Source organism: Sturnira hondurensis, unplaced genomic scaffold (genome assembly GCF_014824575.4).
Source record: "Sturnira hondurensis isolate 20B ecotype Veracruz unplaced genomic scaffold, ASM1482457v3 Scaffold0001120, whole genome shotgun sequence".
NCBI lineage: Eukaryota > Metazoa > Chordata > Mammalia > Chiroptera > Phyllostomidae > Sturnira > Sturnira hondurensis.
This window is the reverse complement of record NW_028073751.1, coordinates 3,532,839-3,554,031: the sequence shown is the minus strand read 5'-3', so window position 1 is coordinate 3,554,031 and position 21,193 is coordinate 3,532,839. Positions and strand designations below refer to the sequence as shown.

Genomic DNA, 21,193 nt, shown 5'->3' with positions numbered 1-21,193 from the left:
AAAAACTGGCAGTGTCTAAGGAACACAGATTTTAAATAGATTTACTTGATCAAAGTCCAGATTCACTTGAATTATTATTTCTCCCATGTTTGGATCCCTGATATACTCGGCAATAATGTGGGTGTCACATGGTAATTAAAGGAGTATGAAGTTTCCCCTCTCACTCCCTCATCCCAATCAGAAGAATTGAGTCTGCTAACTAAACTCCTGTCCTTTATTTCTAAGTGGTTTAAAAGGCCAACAACAAACACTACAGATTCTAGGAATCACTGGGGTCAAAGGGAATGTAAAGAACAAGATAATATGTCCCTGGCTGTTGTGGTTCAGTGCACTGAGAGATGGCCTGCGATCCAGAGGGTTGCTGATTCTATTCCCAGTCCAGGCATAATCCTGGTTTGCTGTATACCAGTGCGTGGTGGTGGTGGTGGGGGGCATTGGAGAGGCAACCACACGTTGATGTTTCTCTCCCTCTCTTTCTTCCTTCTCTACCCTCTCTCTAAAAATAAGTTTTAAAAATCTTTTTAAAAAAATGAATAATAAAGCCCTGGCTGGTGTGGCTCAGTGAACTGAGTGCTGGCCTGTGAACCAAAGGATTCCCAATCAGGGCACATGCCTGGGTTGCAGGCCAGGTCCCCATTAGGGGGCACGTGAGAAGCAACCACACATTGATGTTTCTCTCTCTTTCTCCTTCCCTTCCCCTTCCTCTAAAAATAAAATATATACATTTTTAAAAATTTAATGAATAATATGGACAGAGTACATAGACAAAATGGATAACTTGACATTGTTGTTTAAATAAAATTCACCATCAAAAAAGAAAAAGAAATGAAATGAAAGAGAAACAGAAAGGGTAAAAGAATAAGTGATAAAGTGGTGTTAAAATGATAAAACATTAATGAGTAAAGGAGAAATAATTCCCCTGAAGTTTGAATGGAAAGATATGACAATTCTAGAGAATTAAACATACTACTATGAATGCCCATTTAAATAGATGAGAAAGGTATACAGCAAAAAATTTTTGAGTTTGAAGAAAAATTCTTTTGCTGCAGAATGATGTTAATGTCTGACAACACTTTAAACTAAGTTTAATAATGAACCAAAAGATCATAATTAAAAGAAAAATGAAAAAATGTATATAGCCCTGGCTGGTGTGGCTCAGTGGGTTGAATGCCGGCCTGGAACCAAAGGGTTGATAGTTCGATTCCCAGTCAGGACACGTGCCTGGCCTGCAGACCAGGTCCCCAGTGGGGGTGAGTGAGAGGCAACCACACATTGATGTTTCTCTCCCTTTCTTTTTCCTACCCTACCCCTCGCTCTAAAAATAAATAAATAAAATCTTTAAAAACAGAAAAGTAGTATATAATGTGAAATTAATAAAAATTTTAAGAATAGAAAAGTGTAAAGAGAAACATGGGGAAAACAATTATAATATTTCAAAATAACGATTAAATGAGAAATAAAGATTCACTTACTTTGCCACAACGATCATCATTTAAATCCTGAGGCTCTCCTACATTCGATACTGCCGGGCAGGGAGGCAGACTTGGGCTGAAGGCCATGAGGTCCGTCTTAGGCGGCCCCTCCGCAGAGCACACCCTCTGCCTCCTCTGCTGAGAGTACGACCAGCTCCCCACTGCGCTCGAGCAAACCAGCACCCGCTTCCCCGGCGCGCATGCGCCCTCGGTGGGCGGGGCCGAGCACCGCAGCGCCGAGTACAGCAGCAGCGTGAGCACCAACAGGCTGGACACTGCGCAGATGGCGATGATCAGGTACACGTTCACGTCCACCAGGGCGGCCTCCGAGCTTGCGAGGCTGGAAGACACTCGCGACGAGATCTTTGGCGCCTGGCTGCTGTCCACCAGAGACAGCAGCACAGTGGCCGTGGCCACCTGCGCGGGCTCCCCGTGGTCCTTCACCACCACCAACAGGCGCTGGCGAGGTTCGTCCGCCTCTTCCAGGACGCGCGTCGTGCTGATCTCGCCCGTGTACAGCCCCACGCGGAATGGGCTGCGCGCACCACCCGCCGCCGCCTGCAGCTCATAAGACAGCCACGCATTGTAGCCAGAGTCCGCGTCCACCGCGCGCACCTTCGCCACCACGTGGCCCGCGCCCACAGACCGAGACACCAGCTGGCTCACAGCGCCGCCCCCGCCGCCCGCCCCAGGAGGCAGCAGCGCGGGCGCGTTGTCGTTCTGGTCCAGCACGAACACCTGCAGCGTCACGTTGCTGCCCAGAGGCGGCACGCCCGCGTCGCGCGCGCTCACCTGGAACTGCAGCAGCTCCAGCTCCTCGTGGTCCAGAGGCTGCAGCGCGAACACCTTGCCGCTCTCCGCGTGCACGGACACGTAGCTCGACAGCGCACGCTCGCCCACCCGCCGCTCCACCAGCGAGTAGGACACCAGCGCGTTCTCCTGCGCGTCCAAGTCCCGCGCGGACACCGTGAAGATGTGGCAGCCGGGTGGGTTGTTCTCCTTGACGAACACCGTGTACTCGGGCTGGGCGAACGTGGGCGCGTTGTCGTTCACGTCGGCCACCTCCACGGACACGCTGGCTGTGGCCGACAGCGGAGGCGAGCCCCCGTCCCGCGCGGTCACCACAACTGCATAGTCCGACACGCTCTCGCGGTCCAGGGCGCTGTCCAGCACCAGTGAAAAGTAATTCTTGAAGGTGGACACCAGCTTGAAGGGTCTGTGAGGCATCAGGGAGCAGGTCACCTGCCCATTGGTGCCAGAGTCACGGTCGGACACGCTGATTAGGGCGATCACAGTACCGAGTGGGGCGTCCTCCCTCACTGGAAGGGATAACGAAGTCAGGGAAATCTGAGGAACATTATCATTAACATCTAAGACTTTTATCAAAACTGTACAATGACCCACCATCGGTGGGTGGCCTCTGTCCGTGGCGTCAATGCGGAATTTATAGGAATTCACTTTTTCAAAATCCAGATTCTTTCGAATTGTTATTTCTCCAGTATTCGAATCTATGCTAAACTGGTCAATTACCATGGGTGGCACAAGGCTATTAAAAGAATAAAAAATCTCCTGATTAGATCCTTCGTCAGGATCAGAAGCATTCACTCTGATGACTACTGTTCCGTTCTGTGAGTTTTCGAATATTCTTGCTTCATATTCAGACTGTTGGAAGCTGGGAGCGTTGTCGTTCACGTCCAGCACAGTGACCAGAACCTGAAGGGAGCCAGTGAGCTCCGGTTTGCCTCCGTCCGTGGCCATGAGCAGTAAATTATGTTCGGGAGTCTCCTCTCGGTCCAGAGATTTCCTTAACAGGAGCCCGACTTGTGTATTGCCATCACTGTTTGTTTTCACATCTAGCGAGAAATATTCACTGGAACTGAGTTTATAGGTTAAATCAGAGTTTGAGCCCACATCCTCATCCGACGCTCCCTCTAGTGGAAACTGAGAGTCCGGCAGCCGAGATTCGTAAACCAGCACTCTTTGTTCCTTTACCGGGAACACAGGCGGGTTGTCATTAATGTCCTTCACCTCCACCTCCACGTGGAAGACCTGCAGCGGCCGCTCCACGACCACCTCCAGGTGGAGGCTGCACTCCGCGCTCCGCCCGCACAGCTCCTCGCGGTCGATCCGAGAATTCACAAACAAAATGCCATTCTGCAGGTTTACCTCCAGCAGGTTCCCGCGGCTTTTGGACGCCATGCGGAACAGGCGGGGCACCAGCTCCGCCAGCTCCAGGCCCAGGTCCTGCGCGATGCGGCCCACGAAGGTGCCGTGTTTAGCCTCCTCGGGGACCGAGTAGTGGACCTGGCAGCTCCCGGTCACCCAGAGGGCTAGGAACAAAAGCAAGAGAAGCAGACACCGAGATCCCAGTCGGCCTTCCAGAGTAATAACCATGTCAAACAGTTGTTTTATTTCCAACAGAAGACCTTCTCTCAGCATCAAGGTGAAATACTGTACAATCTGTGTCTGTTAATCCAAATCTCCTGCGCCCGCCATCCTTCAGCACTGGCAGAGCGACACAGTAATAGGAAGAATACGTTTGAATATTAGCTCAATGTGACTTCATGGTAGACAGCGACATCACGCGGCGCCAAAGGGTAAGTAAGAAATGAATTCTTAGAGCCGAGTTATGCTGTAGTTCTTTGTTGTAAAATAAAACTGCTTTACTTTTAATAGTATATCTCCTCATGTTTGTAAATCTTGTATGACTTCTTTTATAATTTAGAGTAAATTAAGGGGTCAAATTATTCAAAGTGAAACAACTTTCCTTCCAATGATTTAAATGCTGTTATCAACCAATAGAGAAAATTTCTGTGTGATTTGAACTAGGTTTGGATATTAGAAATGAAAACTCTCCCGCACTTGTTATGTAGAGGAATAAACATTGCATATATTTCTGCACAGAACGTGTTGTTGTATTTTGCTCTTGGAAAAGAATGCAATTTTAAATTAACATATTTTATCCAAATTTTTAAAACTTTAGAGATTATTAAAGTTCATTCTTTTTTTGTTCAATAAAATCCAAGTCCTCCTATGGATTTTTTTAATAGTGGAAGATAAAGATTTTACTGTATATTCTTTACATTTTAAATTATTCTGCAGTTTATATTACACCTTCCTCTTAAAACATTTTCCTTCAGCACTGGCTGGCGTAGCTCAGTGGATTGAGCGCAGGTCTGCAAACCAGAGGATGGTGGTTCCATTCCCAGTCAGGGCACATGCCTGGGTTGCAGGCCAGTTCCCAGCAGGGGATGCATGAGAGGCAACCCCACATTGATATCTCTCTCCCTCTCTCCTTCCCTGACCCTCTAAAGATAAATAAACAAAAATTTAGAAAACTTTTTCCTTGACATACTTCTCAGTCATTGCTAAATCTAGTGAAGTTCCTACCCATGGTACTTTGATATCCTGATCCTTCAGATGTTCCTCAATCACCTCATCTTTTTCTCTCAACCTGAACCTTTTGTTTGCTTTCCTTTAAGTGTCCCCACTCACTCCCAGTGTTTCAGCAGCATGGATGGGCCTGGAGAACATTGTGCTAAGTGAAAGAAGCCAGTCAGAGAAATAAAAATACCATATGATTTCACTCATATGTAGAATCTAACAATGCACTGAACTAACAAGCAGAATAGAGACAGACTCAGAGAGAGCAGACTGACAGTGTTGGGGGTTAGAGGGATCAAGGAAAAACAACCCAGGGACATGGACAACAGTGGTTGGGGAGGGGTGATGGGTGGACAGGGAAGAGGGTGTAAGGGGGATCAATGGTAGTGGGAAAAACACATAAAAAAGTAAACTATAAAAAATAGTTTTATTGAAGGTATTCCAAAACCCACATCTTCTCTCATTTGTATGGTTATAATTGTCATTTCCCCCAAACATGATGATGACTCCTAGAGAATACTTTAATAACAACTCAAAGATTATGAAGAGAAATTATTAGTAACCCCAAATCAACCCTTGAAATTTTCATTTTCATGGCATGAACATTCTCATGTCACCAATATGAATTTTTATTACTCCCTCTCCCTTACCTGCCCTATTCAGAGTCTGCCTACAGTCCACCTTTCTCCTCACGTGCCACCACATTCGCCTTCAGGAGCCCAGCTTCTACTGATTGCAGTGCACTCAGCTNTTCCATTCCCAGTCAGGGCACATGCCTGGGTTGCAGGCCAGTTCCCAGCAGGGGATGCATGAGAGGCAACCCCACATTGATATCTCTCTCCCTCTCTCCTTCCCTGACCCTCTAAAGATAAATAAACAAAAATTTAGAAAACTTTTTCCTTGACATACTTCTCAGTCATTGCTAAATCTAGTGAAGTTCCTACCCATGGTACTTTGATATCCTGATCCTTCAGATGTTCCTCAATCACCTCATCTTTTTCTCTCAACCTGAACCTTTTGTTTGCTTTCCTTTAAGTGTCCCCACTCACTCCCAGTGTTTCAGCAGCATGGATGGGCCTGGAGAACATTGTGCTAAGTGAAAGAAGCCAGTCAGAGAAATAAAAATACCATATGATTTCACTCATATGTAGAATCTAACAAATGCACTGAACTAACAAGCAGAATAGAGACAGACTCAGAGAGAGCAGGCTGACAGCGTTGGGGGTTAGAGGGATCAAGGAAAAAAAACAACCCATGGACATGGACAACAGTGGTTGGGGAGGGGTGATAGGTGGACAGGGAAGAGGGTGTAAGGGGGATCAATGGTAATGGGAAAAACACATAAAAAGTAAACTATAAAAAATAGTTTTATTGAAGGTATTCCAAAACCCACATCTTCTCTCATTTGTATGGTTACAATTGTCATTTCCCCCAAACATGATGATGACTCCTAGAGAATAGTTTAATAACAACTTGAAGATTATGAAGAGAAATTATTAGTAACCCTAAATCAACCCTTGAAATTTTCATTTTCATGGCATGAACATTCTCATGTCACCAATATGAATTTTTATTACTCCCTCTCCCTTACCTGCCCTATTCAGAATCTGCCTACAGTCCACCTTTCTCCTCACGTGCCACCACATTCGCCTTCATGAGCCCAGCTTCTACTGATTGCAGTGCAATCAACTCAGAAGTTCCAAGACATTAGAGTCACTTCTCCGTGGCCTAATGTGTGATCACAAGCCAACTGTTCGGTGTTGTTTTTGATGACTCTCCAATATGAATTCCATTATGCAGACAGTATAAATCACTTCCTTGTCTTCTTCTTCAATATGATCTTTATTCAAGCTGTTTTTATAAACTTACCTTTATCTTTACCTATAAAAATGTTACCTTCATATTAGAGTAAAGCCCAAATTTCACCATGAATTTGCCCTTAATGTCATCAGCTGTACCTCATTACACTTTTCCTCAAAAGGAGAAAACAGAGTCACAAAAAAGGACTTTTCAAATAGATGCACGCCAAATCCACCCTCCTTCAAAATTCTGATATGCTTGTAAAATCCTCACAGACAACTGTAATCAAAGCCGCTCCCAATATATCACACCTCGAAGTAATAACTCAGACCTGTGTAGTAGTCCCTGCTGCTGACTTTCTATTGCAGTTATTTTGGGTAAACAAAGAGTTCATTTGCTAACAGTAATAACCCCCCAAAGAAAAGGTTCCTTTGCTTGCAGGGAGATCAAGCCTTGACAAATGATACACCAGCCTGTAGTCCTACTGCTGTAGGTGTCTAATGTGGTTAAGGCGTTTCGTAAGTTTTGCCCTAAGTGAAGAGTCTCTTCAGCTTTCAACTTTCTAATTAGTTTACTAAATTAAATATCAACTCTTATTCCATTGCAGTTCCTAGCAACTTCTAGAAATTTATCATTTAATGCAATTAAGTGGAATAAATATAATAATTGTTTATTTGCTTTAATAGAAAATATACAGTGTTACTGAAATCTTTTATGTAAAATAAATTAGCATAGGGAAGAAAAATGTTGATTCTCTCATAAGAAACAAATTACATACTTGTTAATTTATTTGTAAAGAAATAATTCATTCTATTCAAGGGAAAAGATTATGTAGATAAAAAAGGTTTAGTCAATCTATGAACAGTTTCTTTTCCCAGTGAAGAAAGATTGCAGTTATAACATAAATCAAAGAATTTATATTTTAACACTACATTAACTTGATTTCATAAAGTCTGACCATTTCTAACTACAAGTTTACACAGTGGTGAGAACTCACTTCTCAAATTCTAGGATTCCCCCCAAAGTAATGGGGTATTAGAAATACTTGAATACTACAATACAGTGCATTTATAAAATTAAATACATGTGAGAATGCAAGCAATAGGCAAAGCAATAAAAATGCAAATTGAAATTTTATAATATGAAATGTGAAATATTAACTACCTGCTAAGCCCCCACTGTTTTTTTAACAAGTATAGAAAAACAATTCTCTGTATTTGAGATGGAGAGCACCCTTGTCTATGGGAGATTCAAATACACAGTTTTGTTATACTCAATTGTATTGGTAAACAACCAACTTAAGAGGGAGGTTGGTGTCAGAGTACACTTATTTAATGTTAAAACAAAAAAGCAACCATAAGTACCAAAATTTTCTGATTCAAAAATATTAGGATTTAGGATTATCCAAACTATGAGATTTCACAACAACCCCTTGCCAACATAATAATTTGTAAATTGAAAAAAATGTAAGTTAAAAAAACTAATCATTGTTCCAATGATGTTAAGGGGGAAAATTATGATATATCTACAAAATAGGACACCGTGTATATGGAAAAAATATGAGACACCCCCTTAAGTAATAATATGTCTTGATCACCAAGATACATTGAGGAAAGCAAAAGGAAAAACAATATGAGTATTATGGATTTAAATAACAGGCAACAGTTTATTTGTATATAAAGAAAGTATCTTCAGAAAGATAAGCAAGCTATCCTAGCATTTGAAATATTCAAGAAAGTATATTAAATGGCTTGATATTGGAAATGGAAGGGAAATATTTTAAACCATGTAAACGTATTTTCAATTAAAAAATGAAACTACTGATGCTAAATATTTTAAAGTATATATTTAAAGTATAAATTTATCATGAGTATGCAAGACTGTTTAGACAAACTTGAAAAGAATCATTCAGTACACAAACATTACTGAAAAAAGAAATTACTAAAGAGGACATCTGTACAAGATGGAGGCATAGGTAGATACACATTGCTTCCTCACGCAACCAAAAGAAGAACAACGATTAATTTCAAAACAAAATCAGGCAGAACTGCCAGAAAACTGAACTGTATGAAAGTCTGACAGCCAAGGAGATGAAGAAGAAACATTCATCCGGACTGATAGGAGGGGCAGAGCTGGGCAGCCTGGGTGGAGAGGACATGGGGCAAGTCGCCAGCTAGCAGACCCAGAGTAACAATTGGGAAGCGAGACAGACCATGCAACCCAGGGTTCCAGCATGGGAAACCAAAGCCTCAAAACCTCTGGCTGTAAAATTCTGTGTAGGTTGCAGCAGTGGGAGAAACTCCCAGTCTCACAGGTGGATCTGTTGGAGTGACCCATGGGGTTTCAGAGAGTATACAAGCCCACCCACCTGAAAATCAGCACCAAAAGGCCTAATTGGGTTGTGGGTAGCAGGGAAAGTGACTGAAAGTAGGGCAAGCACTCAGAAAGTGACACTGTTCCATCTCTGACCCCTAGCCCACATATAGCACCACAGCAAAGAGGGTTGCCATGCCCTGATGAATTCCTAAGGCCTTGCCCTCTAACAACTTCACAGGTGCACCTAGACAAAGAAATATGGCCCAAATGAAAGAACAGATCAAACTTCTAGAAAAGGAACTAACTGATGAAGAGATAGCCAACCTATCAGATGCAGAGTTCAAAACACTGGTAATCAGGATGCTCACAGATGATTGAGTATGGATGCAAAATCAAGGAAAAATCGAAAGCTATACAGAATGAAATAAAGAAAAATATATAGGGAACCAACAGTGAAGGGAAGTAAACCAGGACTCAAGTCAATGATTTGGGATAGAAGGAAGAAATAATCATTCAGCTGGAACAGAACAAGGAAACAAAAATTCAAAAAGAACTGAGAAGAGGCTTAGGAACCTCTGGGACAAATTTAAATGTTCCAACATCTGAATCATAGGGCTGCCAGAAGGAGAAGAGGAAGAGAAGGAAATTGAAAATGTATTGGAACAAATAATGAAGGAAAATATCCCTGATCTGGAGAAGGAAATAGACATTCAAGTCTAGGGAGCTCAGAGAGTTTCAAACAAGCTGGACCCAAGAAGGAATGCACAAAGACACAACATAATTAAATTACCCAAGATTATAGTTAAGGAGAGAATCTTAAAAGCAGCAAGAGAAAAGGAGACAGTTACCTACAAAGGAGTTCCCATAAGATTGTCAGCTGATTTGTCAAAAGAAACCTTACAGGCAAGAAGGGACCATCGAGAACTATTCAAAGTCATGAAAGTCAAGGACGTACATCCAAGATTACTCTAACCAGCAAAGCTATCATTTAGAATAAAGGGCAGATAAAGTGCTTCCTAGATGAAGTCAAGTTAAAAGAATTCGTCATCACCAACTCCTTTAAAAAAAGATTTTATTTATTTGTTTATTTTTAGAGAGGGGTGGGGAAAGAGAGGGAAAGAAACATCAATGTGTGGCTGCCTCTCACATGCCCCCAATTGGGGACCTGGCCCACAACGCAGACATGTGCCCTGACTGGGAATTGAATGGGCAACCTTTTGGTTTTCAGTCTGGTGCTCAACCCACTGAGCCACACCAGCCAGGGCACTGAGCCCTCATTATATGAAGTATTAAAGAGACTTATCTATCTAAGAAAAAGATGATCAAAGCTATGAACAATAAAATGACAACAAACTCACAACTATCAACAACTGAATCTAAAAAACAGAAACAAACTAAGCAAACAATAATCACAGAAATGGAGGGTTATCAACAGGGAGGAGGAGGGGAAAGAATGAGGGGAAACGTACAGGGAATAAGAAGCATAGTTGGTAGGTACAAAATAGACTGGGGGAGGTTAAGAATAGTATAGGAAATGGAGAAGCCAAAGAACTTACATGAACGACCACTGACATGAACTGAGAGGGCATGCTGGAGGGAGGGGATGTAGGGTGGAGGGGGAGAAAGGGGAGAAAAAACGGGACAACTATAATGGCATTATCAATGGAATATACTTTAAAAAGAACTTGTATTGGCATAATAAAAACACTAAAATAATTAATATTCTGCCCTGGCTGGTGTGACTAAATGAATTGAGTGAGGGCCTGCAAACCAAAGCGTTGCCTCTCAGCTTCCCAGTCTGGGGCACATGCCTGGGTTACGGGCCAGGTCTCCTGCAGGGGACATGTGAGAGGCAGCCAAATATTCATGTTTCTCTCCATCTTTTTCTCCCTCCTTCCCCTTTCTAAAAACAAATAAATAAAATCCTTTAAAAATCAATAAAAATTAATATTTAATGGAGAATAAAAGGCAACCTGATTCAATGATGTCAAAATATTTCCATCTACCATAATATACAGCTTTGAGAAAAAGTAATAACTCGAAATATATCTTACAAGTATCTCCCTATATTTTCTAAGGCTGAAAATTAAAATATTTATTAAAATTTAATTTCAGAAATACTTTGTATCATGGAAAAAATGAATATATTAACTATGACCTTAAAAACTTAATAAAAAGGAGGAATGATACAGAAATAAACTCTTTACTTCAAAGCAATTAGCTCCAAAAAACTGAAGTTAATTTTAAGCTTATGCATAATTTTAAGTACATGAGTTAGTACCAACAGAAAATTTACATTTAAAAGAGTAGCAAGTTTAACACCCTACTTTAAAGTAAAAAGATGGAGGGAAATATTAAAGACTTATGACCAAAAGAAATTGCAATGGATAAAATATTTGAGACTCACATTGTTTGCAGAGCCTGGGCCTTGAGGTAGGCTGGGGCTGAAGGCCATGAGGTCCGGCTTGGGCGGCCCCTCCCCAGAGCACACCCTCTGCCTCCTCTGCTGAGAGTACGACCAGCTCCCCACTGCGCTCGAGCAAACCAGCACCCGCTTCCCCGGCGCGCACGCGCCCTCGGTGGGCGGGGCCGAGCACCGCAGCGCCGAGTACAGCAGCAGCGTGAGCACCAACAGGCTGGACACTGCGCAGATGGCGATGATCAGGTACACGTTCACGTCCACCAGGGCGGTCTCCGAGCTTGAGAGGCTGGAAGACACTCGCGACGAGATCTTTGGCGCCTGGCTGCTGTCCACCAGAGACAGCAGCACAGTGGCCGTGGCCACCTGCGCGGGCTCCCCGTGGTCCTTCACCAGCACCAACAGGCGCTGGCGAGGTTCGTCCGCCTCTTCCAGGACGCGCGTCGTGCTGATCTCGCCCGTGTACAGCCCCACGCGGAATGGGCTGCGCGCACCACCCGCCGCCGCCTGCAGCTCATAAGACAGCCACGCATTGTAGCCAGAGTCCGCGTCCACCGCGCGCACCTTCGCCACCACGTGGCCCGCGCCCACAGACCGAGACACCAGCTGGCTCACAGCGCCGCCCCCGCCGCCCGCCCCAGGAGGCAGCAGCGCGGGCGCGTTGTCGTTCTGGTCCAGCACGAACACCTGCAGCGTCACGTTGCTGCCCAGAGGCGGCACGCCCGCGTCGCGCGCGCTCACCTGGAACTGCAGCAGCTCCAGCTCCTCGTGGTCCAGAGGCTGCAGCGCGAACACCTTGCCGCTCTCCGCGTGCACGGACACGTAGCTCGACAGCGCACGCTCTCCCACCCGCCTCTCCACCAGCGAGTAGGACACCAGCGCGTTCTCCTGCGCGTCCAAGTCCCGCGCGGACACCGTGAAGATGTGGCAGCCTGGTGGGTTGTTCTCCTTGACGAACACCGTGTACTCGGGCTGCGCGAACGTGGGCGCGTTGTCGTTCACGTCGGCCACCTCCACGGACACGCTGGCTGTGGCCAACAGCGAAGGGGAGCCCCCGTCCTGAGCGGTCACTACTACAGCATAGTTCGCCACGCTCTCGCGGTCCAGAGCACTGTCCAGCACCAGTGAAAAGTAATTCTTGAACGTGGACACCAGCTTGAAAGGAACGTGTGGCGACAAGGTGCAGGTCACCTGCCCGTTGGCACCGGAGTCGCGGTCTGACAACCTAATCAGGGCAATGACAGTGCCCATTGGAGCGTCCTCGTGCACAGGCAGAGACAGGGAGGTTATGACCATCTCTGGGCTATTATCGTTCTCATCCAGGAGTTTCACTATTACTTTGCAGTGTCCAGTTAATGGGAATGGACTTTTATCCACAGCATCAATATTAATTTCGTATAAATTACAGTCTTCATAATCCAGTTCTCCCTTGACCTTTTATCCACAGCATCAATATTAATTTCGTATAAATTACAGTCTTCATAATCCAGTTCTCCCTTGACTGTTATTTCCCCACTATTAGAATTGATTATAAATTTAGATTTTACATTGTCCAGGACAAGATTACTAAACAGGTACACTATTTCCTTATTAATACCCTCATCTGCATCTGAGGCATTCAATTTAATAACTAATGTCCCATTAGGTGCATTTTCCACTAGTTTAACGTTATAAATTGATTTATCAAATACCGGGGCATTATCATTTGCATCCAAAACATTAATCAATAACTGAACAGTACCTGTTAGTTCAGGTTTTCCTCCATCAACTGCAATCAATAATAAACGGTGCTCTTGGGTTTCTTCTCTATCTACTGGCTTCTTCAGTACTAGCTCTAAAATGTTTGTTTCTTCTTCACTTGTTTTCACATCCAAATGAAAATATTCATTAGAATTTAACCTGTACTTCAGTTCTGCGTTTGCTCCGATATCCATATCAGATGCGCCCTCTAGCGGAAACCGGGAATCTGCTATTCTTGATTCTAAAATAAATAATCTTTGTTCTTGTCGGAAGAACCTTGGCGGATTGTCATTAATGTCCTTCACCTCCACCACCACGTGGAAAACCTGCAGCGGCCGCTCCACGATCACCTCCAGGTGGAGGCTGCACTCCGCGCTCCGTCCGCACAGCTCCTCGCGGTCGATCCGAGAATTCACAAACAAAATGCCATTCTGCAGATTTACCTCCAGCAGGTCCCCGCGGCCTTTGGACGCCACGCGGAACAAGCGTGGCACCAGCTCCGCCAGCTCCAGGCCCAGGTCCTGCGCGATGCGGCCCACGAAGGTGCCGTGTTTGGCCTCCTCGGGGACCGAGTAGTGGACCTGGCCGCTCCCCGGCTTCCAGGCTGCAAGGAGCAGAAGAGAGAGCAGCAGACGCCGGGACTCCTGGCCTCTTTCCGGGAAAAACTCCATCTCAAGCCCGCAGTACTTGTTCTCATTAAGGGATCTTACTTCAAAATCAATAGATATCTTCTGACCATTCAGTCCAATGTCGCTGCATCCTCCATTTTTCAGTATCTGGATAGTGGATGCAGCTTCTTCACAATAAGAAGGGATTTTTCTCCTTTCTCCATCAGATGATTTGATGGAACAGAGCGACCTCATGTGGCTCCAAACGGTAAGTAATTGATTCTGGAATTTCGTACTCTTAAGCTGCTAAACCTTACTTATTCTTATAGCCATCCTGCATTCTTTCATCTCTTTGGAGAACAGAAACACATTGTGTACTACTGAGGTACACATTTGAACCACTGGTTGAGTGTGATTCTTAGTTTCACCACAGGAGCAGCTCTTACTTCTGTGGAAACCTTTTTTCCCCACAGGTGTTACGTGTTTACAGAGGCCCAACTGTAGTTACACACACTCTACACACACAACTGTAAAGTGATGCTTAGGAGAACTCCAGCATTTCTGAGAATACAGGGAGGTTGTTGTTAATGAAGACACACCCTTCATCTTCGGATTTCATACCTCAGGTGTTGCCATCTTTAGAGAATCCATATATAAGGAACCTCTGGCTCCAAGAATAAGCCATTGAAAGGGAATTTTGAAAATAGCCAAAAGAGGAAGAAAAGACCCACATTTAATTCAAAGTCTTCCTTAAGTCATCTAAGGGCTGAAGGTACAAGGAAGATTTTACAAAGAAGTAGGGTTTTGTGGCATGATGCATGTGTGGAAAAAAGTATTCTAAAGAATATTATTCACTGGAATGCATTCACTCCCCATGATCAAGACTGGCATTCTCATTTTGTTACATGGTTTACAAATATTTGCTCAATCTCCAGTGTCTAATATGCCCAAACTTCTATTTTCTCCTAGATTGCTCATATATTTTCATCAAAGTGGTTACTTTTCTACTTCCAACAAAATTTTTCACTAAACAAACATATTCATTTTGCCCCGCTTGTATAATATCCATCACTTCCAAACTCTTAGCAAAGCAACTTTCCCCATTTAATAATTATTTTAAAATTTCTTGACCAATAAAGACTTTTGTGATGAAAACAAATTGGGCACACACTTTTAATTTCTTTTATATACTATTGCACCCAGATTGGATCACTTGGGCCACTTATTATATTAATTTCTTTTTTATGGGCATTTTAGTATGTATGTCTAATCATCTTTTCTGAAATTTAAACTTTCTAAAGGAATCATTTTGTCTTAATAGTCTAATCATTCAGAACACTCAAGCAGTATTTGCTGAATAGGTACCTATTAGAATGGTTTAGTTCTCTGAAATTGACTGATGAAATCCATTAAATTAAGGTGGTTGCATAGCCAGTCAGGAAAATATGATGTATCAGCAGTCTCTATAATTTTTCAACAATATAAAAATAGTACCCTTAGGTATTGCCCTAATTAATATATGGATTTCCATATTGAAAACCTGGAATTTAGCTTCATTTTCATTCCAGCTCTTGGTAATCATGAACTTTGAGACATCTGGGTTTTAATAGTCAAGGAATAAGCCCCAATTAATACAGCACAATATAATTTCCTGACATAGAGAAACTTAATATAGGGCGTGTTGCGCACCATTTTTATTTTTTTATTTTTTAAAGATGTTATTTATTTATCTTTAGAGAGGAAGGGAAGGAGAGAAGGAGAGAAAGATAAATGTATGGTTGCCTCTCATGAGTCCCCTGCTGGGAACTGGCCTGCAACCCAGGCATGTGCCCTGACTGGGAATTGAACCGCGATCATGTGGTTTGAAGGCCCTCGTTCAATCCACTGAGCTACACCAGCCAGGGCTGGCCACCATTTTTAGACTTTCTTTGCCTCTTATGTTCATAAGCCTCTTTTCCCCATGGTTGTCTAGGACAAAAAATCAGTGTAGTCATGGACATGGACTAAAGGGGGAGAATGTGGGTGGGAGGGGGTGTGCAGGGTGGAAGGGAATGAAGGGGGGGAAATGGGACAACTGTAATAGCATAATCAATAAAATATATTTTTAAAAAATCAGTGTAGTGAAAATGACTTTAGTGTCCCATTCTATGGAGAGCTGCACTCATAAGTTCCTTCTGAATTAAACCATAAATCAGAGCAATAATCAGACATCTTCATAAATCAAACATAAATCAGACATCTTCAGTCTTCACTGAAGACCCAAACTGCAGATTTGTACAAAGGGATCATAAGGTGTCAAACACACTGGAAGAAAGTGAAAAGGATTCCCTGTCTATTTATTTTGCAAAATAATTAAATACATAAATGAGAATGAAACAGAATATAGAGAATATTTATTCAGAAACTATTGAGTATTCACCTGGTATAGCAGCAATACATCTCTAAGAGGAAAAAAATGCAAGTCTTTAAAATGTCTTATTAACCGAGAACTTCTTAGTCAACAATTTTAAAAGGGGGCATGTGTTCGAAGGCTAAAGTCCCATATCCTGGGAGACCAGAACTTTGCATGACCCTATTATTTATAATAGGATGAAAATGAGACCTAATAAAATCATGAACTGAAGTTGGAAAAGTTGTGGCTAATACTGGATACACAGAGAGCAGGAAAGGATAGTGCCAGAAAAATTAAATGAAAAGGAGAACTGAAAGAATTATCTCACCGACTTATATGTTAGCCTCCCCCAAAATGTCACTGAGCATTAACCAGGTTCCAGCAAGGAAGCTTGAACGAGGAAGTAGAAAGTTATAGCATGTTACTTGCATGGAAAGTATTTCATGTAATTGCACACACTAGAACCCATTCACCTTCCACAAGCAAGGTTGGTTTTCTCATTTTGCTCTTATGATTCAGAAATACTAGACTCTTCTTCAGTCTCTAATATGCTCAAGCTTAGATTTCCAATGGTAAGAAAACTTGAATGGGAGTCCAACCATTTGCTCAAGGAAATGACCAAATATCAAATAAGAGAATGACTGAAAAATAATCTCACTTTAGTTTCATTGAATTTGGTGCAAATGACTTGGAGCTTTAAACATCCTACAAGAGACACTTTAACGGTCAGGTTGGTGTTCAGGGGAGGACCGCCAGTGATGACACAAACGCGCTGAACTGTTTGGACATTAGCATCCTTAGTGCCACAGGCAAAACATGTTAGTGATTAAAAATTTCTCTAGTAGAACGGTTTTTAAAATATATAGAAGTATTACTTTCAACAAATGGCTCAATGGAAATAATAATTCTTAACAAGATTAATAATATTCTTTCAAAAAGAATATTTTCTATATGATAATACAAAGGGAATGTTACAGTTTCACTTCCTATTGACTTTAATGCTTACTATTAAAAGCACTGAGAAAATTAAGATGAACAAAGATACAATTCCCAAAGCAATAAAATTATTGCTTATTTTTTTTACCCAGTTGGGAAACTAGCAACAATACACATATTGCCAAATGTGAGCACAAAGGCCGAAATGAATCATGTTCAAGTAGAAAGGAAGAATGGAGACTCCAGATACAGAAGTAAGTGAGCCAATGGAAGCTCTATAAGAGATAACAGGCTTGATAAACGACTTTTGAAACTGAAGTAATAGCGCATAATAAAAAGGGAGTGGAAGCATGCAGGCTGGGTCATAAAATGGGCCTGTGCCATCTGGACTAAAATTTAGCTGGAACTCCATGCCTGTCTGGTGTGGAATGAGTGTGGGCCAGGGCCAGGGCCAGGGCTNAGGCCGAAATGAATCATGTTCAAGTAGAAAGGAAGAATGGAGACTCCAGATACAGAAGTAAGTGAGCCAATGGAAGCTCTATAAGAGATAACAGGCTTGATAAACGACTTTTGAAACTGAAGTAATAGCGCATAATAAAAAGGGAGTGGAAGCATGCAGGCTGGGTCATAAAATGGGCCTGTGCCATCTGGACTAAAATTTAGCTGGAACTCCATGCCTGGCTGGTGTGGAATGAGTGTGGGCCAGGGCCAGGGCTGGGGGGTATGTGAGAGGCAACCGACTGTTTCTTTCACATGGATGTTTCCTCCCTCTCTCTCCCTCCCTTCCTCTCTTTCTGAGAATAAACAAATGAGATGTAGCAGGAATCCCAAATGAGAAGTGGCAAAAGCTCCTGAAGCACTGTGCAGCACTGGTACACCACATTTGGAGTCAAATATTCTAAATAATGCAACTCGTACAGGAAAATATATGTAATTTCTATCCAGACCTTTAGTGATAAAAATCCTACTATTGCACCTACTTACAAAATAAAACAAACTGCAAGTATGGTTTTCACTACTTATTCCTGATTTAGTTCAAAAACATTAGTAAAAAGATTTTCAAGCATTTCAACCACAAAATCAGGACCTGGAGAACTTCAGCTACCAAAAACATAGAGTATTTAATTGTAATATATTTACAAAGGAGTAGATACATCGAGGAATAAAAGAAAAAGCCATTATTGAAAGAATTTTAAAAAGTACTCACTTTGGTAGAAACACCAGCATCCGCATCCAGTTGTTCTTCTCTGTCACCGCTAAATGGACCAGCTGGAAGACTGGGGCTGAAGGCCATGAGGTCCGGCTTGGGCGGCCCCTCCCCAGAGCACACCCTCTGCCTCCTCTGCTGAGAGTACGACCAGCTCCCCACTGCGCTCGAGCAAACCAGCACCCGCTTCCCCGGCGCGCATGCGCCCTCGGTGGGCGGGGCCGAGCACCGCAGCGCCGTGTACAGCAGCAGCGTGAGCACCAACAGGCTGGACACTGCGCAGATGGCGATGATCAGGTACACGTTCACGTCCACCAGTGCCAGATTTGGGTTCGTGGCCTCCTTCGACATCCGAGACGAGATCTTCGAAGCCTGGCCATTGTCCACCAGCGACAGCAGCACAGTGGCCGTGGCCGCCAGCACCGGCTCCCCGTGGTCCTTCACCAGCACCAACAGGCGCTGGCGAGGTTCGTCCGCCTCTTCCAGGACGCGCGTCGTGCTGATCTCGCCCGTGTACAGCCCCACGCGGAATGGGCTGCGCGCACCACCCGCCGCCGCCTGCAGCTCATAAGACAGCCACGCATTGTAGCCAGAGTCCGCGTCCACCGCGCGCACCTTCGCCACCACGTGGCCCGCGCCCACAGACCGAGACACCAGCTGGCTCACAGCGCCGCCCCCGCCGCCCGCCCCAGGAGGCAGCAGCGCGGGCGCGTTGTCGTTCTGGTCCAGCACGAACACCTGCAGCGTCACGTTGCTGCCCAGAGGCGGCACGCCCGCGTCGCGCGCGCTCACCTGGAACTGCAGCAGCTCCAGCTCCTCGTGGTCCAGAGGCTGCAGCGCGAACACCTTGCCGCTCTCCGCGTGCACGGACACGTAGCTCGACAGCGCACGCTCGCCCACCCGCCGCTCCACCAGCGAGTAGGACACCAGCGCGTTCTCCTGCGCGTCCAAGTCCCGCGCGGACACCGTGAAGATGTGGCAGCCTGGTGGGTTGTTCTCCTTGACGAACACCGTGTACTCGGGCTGCGCGAACGTGGGCGCGTTGTCGTTCACGTCGGCCACCTCCACGGACACGGTGACTGTGGTCGACAGTGAAGGGGAGCCCCCGTCCCGCGCGGTCACCACAACTGCATAGTCCGACACGCTCTCGCGGTCCAGGGTGCTGTCCAGCACCAGGGAATAGTAATTCTTGAAGGTGGACACCAGCTTGAAGGGAACGTGGGGTGACAGAGTGCAAGTCACCTGCCCATTGGGACCAGAGTCACGGTCGGAGACGCTAATCAGGGCAATTATGGTTCCAAGTGGAGTATCTTCTAATACAGGTAAGGATAGTGATTTGGTAACCAACTCAGGTACGTTATCATTGGTGTCTAAAATTTCCACTAGGACAGTGCAGTGACCTGCCATTGGGGGAGTTCCTTTATCTGTTGCTTCCACCTGGATTTCGTATAACTTGGTTTCCTCAAAATCTAAGTTACCCTTTACACTGATGTATCCATTCACCGGGTCCAAGTGGAATTTCGACAGAATATCTGCAGATGTGTCTGTGCTGAAAGAATATACAATGTCCTTATTCACTCCTTCATCTAAATCAGAGGCGTTAACAATCACCGCTAGGGTACCATTTGGTGCATTTTCGAATAATCTGACTTTGTAGATGGACTTCTCAAACTCGGGGGCGTTGTCGTTCACGTCTAGAATCGTGATGATCAATTGAGTAGAGCCGGTGAGCTCGGGCTTCCCACCATCCACGGCCATTATGAGTAAGTGATGCTCAGGAGTGTCCTCCCGATTTAACAGTTTTTTCAACACGAGCCCAAGGGATTTAATTTCCTCATCATTCCTCTTAACATCCAAGGTAAAATATTCATTGGAGTGAAGAATGTAGGTCAGCTGAGAATTCATTCCTACATCTGCATCTGATGCGCCCTCTAGCGGAATCCGAGAACCAGGCGGCCGGGATTCGTAAAGAAACAATTTTTTTACAGGCATTGGGAAAACTGGCAGGTTGTCATTAATGTCTTTGACCTCCACCTCCACGTGGAAAAACTGCAGCGGCCGCTCCACGACCACCTCCAGGTGGAGGCTGCACTCCGAGCTCCGCCCGCACAGCTCCTCGCGGTCGATCCGAGAATTCACAAACAAAATGCCATTCTGCAGATTTACCTCCAGCAGGTCCTCGCGGCTTTTGGACGCCACCCGGAACAGGCGAGGCACCAGCTCCTCCAGCTCCAGCCCCAGGTCCTGCGCGATGCGGCCCACGAAGGTGCCGTGTTTGGCCTCCTCGGGGACCGAGTAGTGGATCTGGCCGCTCCCAGCCTCCCAGAGTGTGAGGAGCAGAAGCGAAAGCAGTTGTCTCCGGGCTCCTAGAACTTCTCTCCAGGAAAACACCATTGCAACCCTTTCCCAAATACTTAGTCTTTCTTGCATCGATTCAAGATTTAAAAAATAATTTGAGTTCCTTATTCTCCATTTTTTAAATAATCTTACCGTGCCCGTATTTCGGAAACGGTGAGGAAAAGCGGCTTCTGTGTACGTAACGCACGCTGTATTATCTTTTGTGGTGAAAGACCTTCTGGTAGACAGCGACATCATGTGGCGAAAGTGTGTTGTAAGTACCAATGTCGTCTTTTCCATATATTTCGTTTGAACTTTCCCAAATTATTCTTTTCACTATAATTTCCTTCAAGCACTCCTCAAAGTCCTTATATTATATCAAAATACATTCTTACAGCTTTTTATACTAATTCATTATTTTCCGCCCTGCTAGTCTACGACATAGTGTAAAATATAATGAAATAGTGACCATTGCTGTAACAGCAGTGGACAGCGATTGGAAATAGTTCCCATTTGACAAGCACTGTTCTATTTGCTTTAATGGATTCATCACAAAATCCTTAGAGGATTTTCACAGCGATC

At 44.4% G+C, this 21,193-nt stretch overlaps 3 protein-coding genes across 3 annotated transcripts; all 3 read right to left on the bottom strand.

Annotated features, from left to right (window-relative positions):
* Nucleotides 1-1,445: 1,445 nt before the first annotated feature.
* Nucleotides 1,446-3,975, bottom strand: LOC118997262 (protocadherin alpha-6-like). Its single transcript, XM_037060855.1, has one exon. The coding sequence runs from the start codon at nt 3,909-3,911 to the stop codon at nt 1,446-1,448; it is 2,466 nt and encodes an 821-aa protein (XP_036916750.1). The 5' UTR covers nt 3,912-3,975.
* A 7,359-nt stretch (nt 3,976-11,334) lies between these two features.
* LOC118997251 (protocadherin alpha-5-like) lies at nt 11,335-13,994 on the bottom strand. Its single transcript, XM_037060851.1, has 2 exons — nt 12,894-13,994; nt 11,335-12,825 (listed from the first exon to the last, which is right to left on the bottom strand). Exons 1-2 carry the CDS (start codon nt 13,992-13,994, stop codon nt 11,335-11,337), a joined length of 2,592 nt encoding a protein of 863 aa, XP_036916746.1.
* A 4,265-nt stretch (nt 13,995-18,259) lies between these two features.
* LOC118998197 (protocadherin alpha-3-like) lies at nt 18,260-20,824 on the bottom strand. The gene has a single exon (XM_037062213.1). It carries the CDS (start codon nt 20,702-20,704, stop codon nt 18,260-18,262), a length of 2,445 nt encoding a protein of 814 aa, XP_036918108.1. The 5' UTR covers nt 20,705-20,824.
* Between the last annotated feature and the right edge of the window lie 369 nt (nt 20,825-21,193).

Bases quoted from the DNA above. Each gene is read 5' to 3' on its own strand.
- LOC118997262 (XM_037060855.1), bottom strand. From the start codon at position 3,911: ATGCTGAGAGAAGGTCTTCTGTTGGAAATAAAACAACTGTTTGACATG.
- LOC118997251 (XM_037060851.1), bottom strand. From the start codon at position 13,994: ATGAGGTCGCTCTGTTCCATCAAATCATCTGATGGAGAAAGGAGAAAA. The intron at 12,826-12,893 runs GTCAAGGGAGAA...TGTGGATAAAAG, and splicing joins CTAATAGTGGGGAAATAACA to GTCAAGGGAGAACTGGATTA.
- LOC118998197 (XM_037062213.1), bottom strand. From the start codon at position 20,704: ATGCAAGAAAGACTAAGTATTTGGGAAAGGGTTGCAATGGTGTTTTCC.